The 11,481-nt window shown below is 37.2% G+C and overlaps 1 protein-coding gene across 2 annotated transcripts; it reads right to left on the minus strand.

Annotated features, from left to right (window-relative positions):
* Positions 1-342: 342 nt before the first annotated feature.
* atf3 (activating transcription factor 3) lies at positions 343-3,288 on the minus strand. Of its 2 annotated transcripts, none has more exons than XM_027138056.2 (4): positions 3,106-3,288; positions 2,312-2,574; positions 2,085-2,192; positions 343-1,816 (listed from the first exon to the last, which is right to left on the minus strand). In XM_027138056.2, the coding sequence occupies exons 2-4, from the start codon at positions 2,564-2,566 to the stop codon at positions 1,559-1,561; spliced, it is 621 nt and encodes a 206-aa protein (XP_026993857.1). In that variant the 5' UTR covers positions 2,567-2,574; positions 3,106-3,288; the 3' UTR covers positions 343-1,558. The 2 variants fall into 2 exon arrangements, with proteins under 2 accessions (XP_026993857.1, XP_026993858.1); XM_027138057.2 differs by lacking the exon at positions 3,106-3,288 and adding an exon at positions 2,731-3,031.
* Positions 3,289-11,481: the final 8,193 nt, after the last annotated feature.

Raw genomic sequence — 11,481 nt, forward strand, 5'->3', positions numbered from 1 at the left:
ATTCTCTTTCCTGTATTCTGATATTCAGATGTGACGCAACCTCCCTGTGAACACGCAGGCATGTGTGACGTGTGTGAGTTACTTAACCTCTGTTCTGAAAGCCTGAAACATTGCTTACTGCCATTTTAAAACTCTTGGCACAATTACTGTCAGTATATATATATATATATATATATATATATATATATATATATATATATATATATATATATATATATAAACCTCTGCCTGTTGTTTGAAACCACTGAATGAACTTAGTGCTTATTATTTAGAAATACAAAGAAAAATGTAAAATCTGTTACAAATAAAAAGGTGATGAAGATACACTTGAACAGCATGGCGTCTGAGCGTAGGGATATTTTAATGTGACAAAAAATAAATGTACATACAGCTCATCATATGTGCACGTTACACTTAAATACAGTTAAACAACCAAGCTTCATATGAGACAAGTGCATGTGAACAGCCTGAGAAGGTCAAAGCTGAACGGCAAAAAGGTTAAACAAACATCGTACTAATAAACATACAACTGTACTGAAAAGAACAAGAAGCATTCCTGTTTCTAGTTTTATAAAATAATAATAATATTAAATGCCGGTGACGCCTGCGTCTCTCATCCGACGTGAATAAGAATCTAAAACATTAAACAATTATGAAGAAAAAAAAAACAGAGTGAAACCAAAGGCAAGCAATGGTGAAGTGCTGAACTGGTAGATGCCTCTTACTAATTTCTGTGAAATACGACAGGAGACCACGACAGTTTATACCCTTTAAAGTGACTAAAGATTGTGCATCTAGATTCAAACACATGTTTACATCGTATATAAAAATACAAGAGCACGGACATGTCTCTACAAACAATACAAAAAACTCAACACGCTCCTTAGGCCGCACAGCACGCACACCGTCCAGCTTACAGCACTGTATATATAAAAAAACAAACAAAATATTTCTGAGATGAAACAGGAACAAATTGAAAAGAACAGACTTTTAAATCTATGGAACTTGCTGGGTTCTGATTCTCAAGCAGCAAGTTGGTTATTAAACTGATGGTTTAATCCATTTTATTGTTCCTTTTCTCTGCACTACATCCTCCATGACCTGAGATAATAGCGTAGCAGCTTTAAGTAGTTTTGAGCGGCTGATTATGGAGATAAAGAAACAAAACAAATGTGGCAGGAGCGGCGTATAGCTATGGAAATAAGTCATCGTACTCTTAATACTTCATTTACTTCACGTTTGATGCCGGTCTCCGTGTTTAGTTATCTTCTTGGACACACAGTGATACCTACAGAACTTCTAGTGCTCGTTATGTGATATGTGATAGTGACTTGTGTTTGTTTCAATGCTTTGGTACACGTACAAAATCATTCAGCAGTACATAAGTTTAAATAACATTAAAATACAAGAAAAAGACATCAAATCCCCCTTTGATGTTAGTGCTTATACATATTGCTTACGCGTCTCCTTAGTCCATTACAGTGTACAACTCTGTTTTTTCTCTCTCGAGTGAGTCCTTCAATGCTTCTTGGCAAAATCTTTTATGAAACGCCGAGCTTCAGAGATGATCGCATGCGGTCAGCACGGCAGGGCTCGCAGACCCGGCTGTGGTGAAGTTCATACACTGCAGCGTGGTCTCTTTGATCTGCTGGATGAAGAGGTTCCTCTCGTCTTCGGGAGTTTGTCCGTTGTTGGCTCGAACGATGCACGTCGGCCGGTGAAGGTTGAGCATGTAGACCAGCTGCTGCTTCTGGTTCTTCAGCTCCTCGATCTGTGCCTTCAGCTCAGCATTTAAGGACTCCAGCTTCTCTGACTCCTGAAAGAGAGAAAGAATACGACTTGGTTACGATATACGACCAATCCCAGTAATCTGGGATCAAACAGTAAGTACAGATGAACCAGAATACAAACATGAAGAGGCAAATTCGTGAAAAAGACAACTAAACAGCAGGATTAACTTATGTTCTGGGATTTTAATTAGACAAGAAAAACCCTTCTAAAATAATCGAACCTAAGACTTATTGTGAGCCTGGAATCGTTTTCCTTCGCACTAACAGAATTTCCGAGCTGTAACCAAACTCTACCTTTTGTAAACAGTCTGTCTTCTCTTTCTTCTTGTTCCTGCACTTTGCGGCAGCAATTTTGTTCCTTTCCCGTCGTCTTTTCCTGCGATCGTGTTCTTCCACAGTAAGCTGTAGGGAAAACATAATGAACACGTGATTAATAAGAACATTCATTGGATGCATATACTTCACTCAGAAAATGCTTGGACAAAATGTTTTTATATAAGTTCTAAGTAAGTACGATGTACCGTTCTCTTCACTCCCGGCATCCCTGGTGGTTTCTCAGAGCTGCAGTCGGAGCAGCTGGTGTTGCTCGTACTCATCCCACTGGACAGGCGTTTGTTCTGGATGGTGTAACGCAGCTCCTCTTTAACCAGTGGGCTGAAATGAGTGAAGTCGTCGAGCGTCAGCGAACCAGGCGGGGACAGACACGGCACCAGAGCCGAGGCACTGATCTCTGAAGGACCCAGACCCAGACCCAGACCAGGATGCTGAAGCATCATTCTGAAACCTGAAGCATCAATACAGCATTGTTGTGTCATTCAACACACAAAGACAGAACCATAGTTTAAACAACACAGCACTACATACTACACACACACAAATGATTTATTACTGAAGTTATTACCAAACAAACAAACAAACAAACAAACAAATAAATACTAACTCTTGTTTTCTCCTTCATTTCTAAAGCGACAAAAACTTTAGCACACCGGCTAACAAGAAAAGTAGATAAAAAGTAAAGAAAAGTAAAAAAAAAAAAAAGAAGAAGGTTAAAACTGTGTCTGTAATTCACCCTGAACGTGTCTCTGGATGTTTCGGTGGGGTTTAGTTTAACTGTAAAAACTTTACATTTACCTCAGAAACACACACAAAACAAACACAAACACAAAAGTTAGCCCTGAGTTTTTCCTCAAGTGTCCACGCGCACGTTTCAGACAGAGACTCAACACTCGCTCGGTGTTCGGTTCTGTTTTCACGTCAACACGACACACAAATCGCCTTTAACCAACAGAATAACACGAAACGAAACGGAACTCACCTTCTTTATGAGCGAGAACAAAAAGCGTCTGAGCTGAAAACTCTCCCCAGGCTTGTTCTGTATTCTGTCTCTTTCTCTTTCTCTCTCTTTATCTTTCTGTTAGGGAAGTTACAGCTGTGTCCGATGCGTTGCATCACCCCGGTCCGATTTTATATTAGAACTCGGTGTGGTATTCTACTAGTAAGTGGGTTGGGCCTGGTGACGTCATCCTATTTATAGCCCCACCGGCCAGAGGCTTTGGTTGCGATGATGCAATCAGGCAACCCTTTGTGCACACACCATAAGTGTACAGACTCCTCCACTCCACCTCTCCTCTCCTCTCCTCTCCTCTCATATCATCTCATCTCCTCCCCTCTGTAGAAAATCAGGCTCGTAACATTTCACACTAATGACAAAATCAAGACATACCAGTGTAATGAGATAATCAGGATGTTTGCATTCCCAAATTGTCTTATTGTTAGAAGTCAGACAGGTTGACATGCCGTCATACCTGTAAAGAGTGTGAGGAATAATCTGCACCTACTTATAACACCGTAGGGCTTTACGCTAGGCTTTGGAACGTGGCAGTGGGGATTCGTTTAGCTACGAAAACATTCATGAGATCAAACACCGATGGCTTCGTTATTGATAAGACCTTATTCTTGTATGGAGACGCCAGTTCACCCCATGGGGTTGAGTCACGGGTAAACTTTGGCGTAACAGTTTGGGGGAAAGAAGAAGCACTTTTGGGTGTGATGGCCAGGGGTGCACAAACTTTTGTAGAAACGATGAGGATGGAATGACAGCTTACTAATAAGTGTTAAATGCTAATAATGAGTATTTATCCATGTTCGTTAACATCACGATCTACAGCCTGGACACTTTTCTAGAGCTGACATAATGTTGACCTTATTGATAATAGTAGTCATTTTGGTTAGTGTGGTTTTGTATTAGTAAATACTGAGTATTCTGTATCACTGAAACATCATCACACTTTATGTCAGGTTTATTCTCTGTGTATTTAATCAGAAAGCCGTGTCTAAAGTGACGATACTTGAATATGGTCCAAATTCCAATCTAGTAGAGCTTATGACTAGATAGATGATATAGTATGTGTCTGTGTGAGGGTCGTCACAGGTGGAGTCAGGCCCCGCGCTGTAAAGGTCTCGAAAAGGGCAAGGGGTAAGTGCCCCGGAGTGGGGTGTTTGTGCTTCAGTTCATTTGTGAAGGATGAAGTGATCAGTGACAGACAGCAGGGAGTGAAGTACAACACAGAATACATTTCTTCACTAAGTGTGAATCTCTTACGTCTGTGTTCTGGAAACTTCCAAGGTAATCCAGATGAGGTAATCTGTAATCCAGTGCAGTGCAACACACACACACACACACACAGAGAGAGAGAGAGAGAGAGAGAGAGAGAGAGAGAGAGAGAGAGAGAGAGAGAGAGAGAGAGAGAGAGAGAGAGAGAGAGAGAGAGATTTACCAGGAAACAATAACAGTCAAAACATGACATTGTTGTTGTTGTAAATGTTTTTGTTGGCTGCCAGGATTAGAAACTTTATCTCATGTTTATCATGACTAAAGCTATAAAGTTTAATATTGTACTCAGTGGTTTTCCCCTAATGACTCATCTAGAAACTAATCACCTGGAGAAAAAAAACCTTAACCTCTTTATTCAGCAATATGCTGAGCCACCATGAGCCACCAAAGACAGTGTTACATAGTCTGGAGGTATGAACAGCATTGTTAAAAAAAAAAAAAGATATTCATTTAACTCGTGTTATGATGATGATGATGATGATGATGATGATGATGATGATGATGATGATGATGACAACTCTTCCATAAGCCCTGTGGATAGAGGTGGAGTTATCCAGGGTTTATGAGTTTTATGACGATCTCCATGTTTTATCAACATTATTTCTTAATATAAAAAAGACACATCAAACAGATATTAACGTATCCATACAGCTGTTGTTAAGATTAAGATTTGAGATGCTGTCATTCCGTGAGTTTTTATTCATGAAGTAAAAAAAAAAAAAAAAAAAAAAAGTTTAATTCTTTCCAGAATTTGACACCACACACTCCCAAATATCAAACAACAATCATATTTACATTTACTTTGTAACAGTCAAAAGTTTGTGCACTCCGACCATCAACACACACACATAATCTCACTCCAGATGTGTCATAACCTGCTATAATAAGACTTTAAAATTAAATGTTGAATTCAGCTACAAGAGACATTTCCCCGTCCATTAGATGAGATTAATCTTAGATATAAATGATAATTTCAATTCATTTTAAACTTCATTTTCACTCAGTTCATATACTTCTGTAAAGATGCTTTAACGTGTCAACAGTTAAAAGCACTATACAAATAAATTGAAATAAATGAAATTTTATATATGTACAAAAAATATAATATAATGTAAAATATTGGTTACTAAAATGTATGTGTCTGACATTGTAAAGGTTGAGAGGTTAAAGAGTGAATTAACAATAGTACTGTATTGCTTCTTTAACAGAAACTCAGGCAGATCTCACAGGAAAGGGATGACATCATCCTTTCCGGGAAATGGCGACTCAGCCCTGTGTGTGTGTGTGTGTGTGTGAGAGAGAGAGAGAGAGAGAGAGAGAGAGAGAGAGAGAGAGAGAGAGAGAGAGATGAAGACCAAACGTCTTCTTTTCCTCGAGATCACGCGACCCAGAGAAAAGCGGTACTGCTGCAGTTACAAATACTGAGATTGATCCTCAAGCTGCACTTTCACAATGACGAGCTGCTGTTGCTGACAGTAAACTTTAAAGATGAGTCACAGCTTCATAGGATCAAGCAGGATGATCCTCTCTATCATCCATATCAGGTGCTTTTAACAGTAAAATATGTAGAAATGTGCACAAGCCTGGTGATGTAGAAATGTGCATTAGCCTGGTGCTCTTGTACAACTTACTTATATTATATAATATAATATATAATATAATACGTAATATTTAAAAGTGAAAATTGGGTGCTAGTGAAACATCAGGACAGGTCAATAAACAAAAAATAATAATATTTTAATAAATAAAGCACGGTGTCTACATGTTTGATTACACTGAGTCTGTTTCTGATTATATTTTCTTTCTCTGATTATATTTATATTATATACAACTATATTTTATATTATTTTTAATTATATTTTTGATATACTTTGCTATTTTCTTTGAGATATATATACTTGATTTATAAATATTTATTACTTCTTATATTGTATTCCCCTGTGATTTATCTTTGTTCCTTTATTTTTTTATTTTCTATACTAGTATTATTTTTTGTAAAGTTATTCAAAATACAAAGCATTTCACTGCATGTCGTACTGTGTATGCGTGTGTATGTGTCAAATAAAATTTGAATTTTTATTTAAAATTTATTTTAAAAAGCATTTTGGGTTTTTTTATTTATCAAGCATGTCTGCTACCGAATATGTTTTGTTTTGCGAATTAAATTCAATATTTTTCATTAAATTCCCAATAATTAACCGATTTTAATCACAATAATCACAAGTGTGAACAGATTTTTTTAAATAAATAAATAAATAAATAAATAAATAAATAAATAAATAAAATAATTAATGTACATTTCACTGGAATATTTTCAGTGCTTTATATCCACCTGAAAAAAACATTATATATTATATTACATTCTTAAAAGTGTTCAGTTTCAGGAAGAAGCAAAAAGGGTTTTTTGACTGTGATGCATATGATGAAAAAGCAGAATTTTTGTTTTCTCAAAAAGTCTTTCAGTAAATGGTTCTCAAAAGAACCCAATTTTTCTTAATGTTGTAAATAACATTTTTATAGTTTAAAGACCCATCTTCTAGAACAGACGACCTTTGGTTATAGAAAAGTTCCGTGAAGGTTCTTCAGAGAACCGCACACAGCACAAACCACTTAAGAACCTTCATTTTTAAAAGTGTTTAAAAATATTCAGGTCACAGCTCTATTAAAAAAACGGGTTAAGTAATAAATGAAGTAATAAAACATGCTGTAACACCGATGTAAAGATTATATTTGGGTCACCAAATCGTTTTAATGAGATCTTTTGCCACTTTATTTCGATCTCATAGACATTTGAATTGTTATAACTGTGAACTTTATCAATACGTTTTATTATCCTTTGTTTTGTGAACATATTTGAGATACAAATTAGAGAAAGAAAAACTAAATGACGATCTATAGGTAACTATGACACGCCTCTTTGGTGCTGTTACTGTTACATATATAAGTTTATACAGTCATTAATTCATTCATTCATTCTCTCGACCTATCACTGGAATACCCGGTCCATGACAGGGCATAGTGTTAGACATATTCTACATATTACCCATTAATAAAAACACCTCATCATAAATAAACTGCAAGTGAATCAGCAGTAGTGGATGCAGAGCGTCACAGTTTTGGAATCAGGATGATATTTCCTTCTCGAAATAATAGCTGCTCACTAGTCTCTTCTATTTGCACCATGCACACGGGCTCGTGTCAGAGTTATTTATAATTGGGCAGTTAAATCAGCTCCACCTCCATGTGGAAATGACCCCAGAACAGCCACTGACACCTCTTGTGTTTGTTTTCCCCAGTCAGAGCCATGGTTACAGTCTCACAGGCTTCTGAGTTGAGCAGCCAGCAGGCAGGGTCTAATCCCAGACATGCAGACAGAGGGAAAGCCACAGCCAGGATTCCCAATCCCTTCACGGGCCCTGACCTCATTTAGTCCTGCAGCTGCTATATGCGGCAGAGACGGTTTTATCGTCAGCTAGAGGAAGGTAGTGAAACATCTACAGTCCATTCCTCACTAATTTTACATCATTCCATCTCTGGGGTAAAGTCATACGTGACAAGATGCATTTTGCCATATTATTGGAGAACGTGGAGAACGTGTAGAAGGTATTTCTGCTTTTCTGGAAGATGTCAAACCTATTGTTATATTCATTGCAGCACAGAATTGTGTGACGCTCCAATGAATTATGTAACGTCCTTTTTTTTTTTAAACACATGCAGAATCAGCATCTTCTCTGAATAGTGTTTCATGTTGCAATAGTTCCTTATTTCCATTTCTACACATCACCAGGTTTTACAATAAATGTGTTGGTTATGATGGTCTGAAGAAACCCTAAACTTCAGGCTCTTAAACTTAGTTGAAATTTTAAGTGTTTAATAGATCAATTGAAATGAATTTGAAATATGAACAGAATATAGATCCAAAACACCATCAGCCCCCAGTCCGGGCCGGTGAGACGCAATTGTAAACATGATGACTCAATATAATGATCTTATGAGCAAACATGTGCAGTTAATTTCCATCCGAGAAGCGTTCAGCAGCGTACAGTACAGTCACTACCGAGCATCAGATCAGGAAAGTCACGTGACTGCTTGTAAACCTTCATGCAGAATTTATATGGGGAGCAGGTAAATGATGCAAGCTGTGGACCAATCGACTTCCTCGACAGAGATGACATCTCCCGACCGTTCTGTGGTGTGACTACAGCATGCGTCATAGCAACAGGAGATGAATAGTTCATGCTAATCCTTCCAGGACAGAAGAGCAACATCCAGGCTCTGAAGGCTGAACAGTATTCATTTATATTTGTAAATTAATGTATCTCTTTAATACACATCTGGATGAACTTCTGGATTCTGTCTGGTGTTTACCTTCTAGCTGTTTCATAACACGTGCTGATTCTCAGAAAATCAATAGCTAGCGCTTGGCTCTCGCCTGACACATGATCTTTCAGAGAATGCACATAGTCCCAAGATTTAGCAAGGAGTTTTTACAGATTATTCATTGTTGTGTTCCACTGTGTCATCAGCTAGTGTGGGGAAGATGTCTGTTGATCCTCAGATTATGCCATTCTGTAATGCTAGAAGAGCTGACATTATGTTGCAGATATATTTGCATGAGTCATCGACATTGTTACGAAATCCGATCTTGCTACTGGATACATGGATATGACATCACTGACCATAGTGGAGTTGGACGAGATCCAGACTGTTAAAGATGTAAACTGAAATGAAAATTTTGGTCATGGGTTATCAAAAAAAAAAACCAAAAAAAACCTGAAATCTCTTATTGAGATAAAGATAAAGTATTTACATACTTTATTCACTACATCGCAGAAGCTCAGTTTTACAGCTTTGAGTCTTCTTCTGTAAATCTAGGTTGAGGAAGGTTCTTCCATTCTTTTCAGAAGATCTCCTCAGTGCCCTCCTTGCAGGTGTTCTCCAGGCTGATATCTGGAATCTGGCTGGTGATGTGCATTACCTGGTTATCACCACAGAGTTCAATCTAAAATACATTTGTATCTAATCAGACCAGAGGATCTTCTTTTCTTACAATCTCAAAGTGCCTTCTGAGTGGCTTTTGTCTAGCTATAAAGGCCTGCTTGATGATGCAGATATTCACATCAGGTTCTCCTATCTCTTTTGAGAACTTCTGAAGCTCTGTTAGAGTGGTCACTGGAAGTTCCACACTTCTTCCATTTCACAACGCCGGAATCCAGTACTGTAGGAAATGTTTAAAGATTTAGAAATGGTTTCTGTCTGAACAAGACTTAATTAGTATACAGGGTCCTTGAACATTGTGTTTGTAAATAATCAGTGTATGAAAAATGATGAATATTGTGTCCTGCTCAGTGAATTCGCTCCATGTGAACTCCAGGCAAGTAAACATTTTAGGAGAGAACAGTAGAGGTGGGAGTAAGTCACACATAAGTCTCAAGTCATGAATGTCAGTAAAGTCAAGTCGATTCTTTTTTTAATATTTGTCAAGCAAGTCTCAAGTCTCAAATTTGCGACTTAAGTCGAGTCATATGCCTCGAGTCCCCCATCTCTGGTGAACAGTAAGCACCAGAACTGGGGTTCCTTCACCAAGGACTGAAGACTTGTTTAAATTTGTTTCTAAAAATGTATTTTAGATTTGTCCTTAATAATTTGGACATTATTTAGAAATCTAATTCATCAGATGATGGTGTGATTAAACACTACAGTGGGGCAATAGAGTTGGTATATGTGAAGAAAGAGGCTTCTATACTGTACGTGTCACATGGTTTGAGTTTATTTCCTTTTTATTTCTTGACGTTACAGGGGTATTTACCATGATCAACAACTTTATACTGATTCTTAAAGAATACATTTCTCACCTTTAGACATATGTAAACAGGAGAACTTCTTCCTTTATTGTTCACATTATTTATTATATTAATAAATAAATATATCACATTATATATATATATATATATATATATATATATATATATATATATATATATATATATATATATATATATATATATATATATATAACCAGATCTAAATTAATCCTGCACTTGTGCTGCGTTGAGTGTTGTGTCATATACAAACATGATGCAAGGGCACGTTAACATTTGCAGAAAATTCTTTGAGTCTTGTTTCAGGAATTCAAGTATACAGTTTCTGTAAAGAAAAAAAAAAGGCAAGGCGACTTCACCATCATAGATCATGTGACAAGGTTAAGTTTCCTGTTTGACAAAACCTGAAGTCGGTGTTGGTCATGTGACTTCAGTGTGATTGTGGAAACTGCACTTTAGTGGTGGTATTTACACTAAAAACCTGCCGTCAGCATGAACACTGCACTTTCTGTGATGAGTCATACAAACAAGACGCCTCCTGAGTCATCACCATCATCATCATCATCACCTGACTGAGCTAAAAGGTGATTAAGGTTTTTTTTTTTTGCTGTTTTTGGTCCTAATATTTTCCTGGTAAATTCTAAGTTTTTTTTTCTAAATCTCTCAACAACGTTTAATATTCTCATAACGTTTGAAAGTAATCTGAAGAGTCCTTTCTTTCCGAACGTGCCTTTTTTTTTGTTTGATAAACAGTTTGTGTACATGAGCTTTAATGGAGGACAATACAGCGGTCCGTCTGTACTGCTGTAGATAATCTGGTTACCATAGAAACCTGCTACTGTATGATATCCTATCCTGCTGAGGTGGATAAACTCACCTGGACACAGTTATTATAAGACTTATAAGACCTTATTTTGTCGAGTGCAGCACAGTTGATTTCTGTACATGAGAGTTAAACTCCAAAGAACTCGGGTTCTTGCTCTGAACCCCCCCCCCCCCCATGCTGGAATACAGAGATATACATCTACAACTGGATCACTGTAGTCAAGCCGCTTTGTGACAAACAGCTGTACCACCATAAAGCCACAATTCAGTGAACATCTGATTCCTTTTTTTTTTAAAAAAAAATCTGTTCGCTGAATATAATATGAACTGGTCATATGATTTCAATAAGAACTGCCAGCTTTATAATCCTGTCTAACATAATCACACAAGACCTGGCTTAAAGAACTATAAAGAACCAAACTAATAATAA

This window comes from Tachysurus fulvidraco, chromosome 9 (assembly GCF_022655615.1).
Source record: "Tachysurus fulvidraco isolate hzauxx_2018 chromosome 9, HZAU_PFXX_2.0, whole genome shotgun sequence".
In the NCBI taxonomy this organism is placed as follows: Eukaryota; Metazoa; Chordata; class Actinopteri; order Siluriformes; family Bagridae; genus Tachysurus; species Tachysurus fulvidraco.

Bases quoted from the DNA above. Each gene is read 5' to 3' on its own strand.
- atf3 (XM_027138056.2), bottom strand. From the start codon at position 2,566: ATGATGCTTCAGCATCCTGGTCTGGGTCTGGGTCTGGGTCCTTCAGAG. The intron at 2,193-2,311 runs GTACATCGTACT...TTTTCCCTACAG, and splicing joins TGCCGGGAGTGAAGAGAACG to CTTACTGTGGAAGAACACGA. The intron at 1,817-2,084 runs GTAGAGTTTGGT...TCTCTCTTTCAG, and splicing joins AGACAGACTGTTTACAAAAG to GAGTCAGAGAAGCTGGAGTC.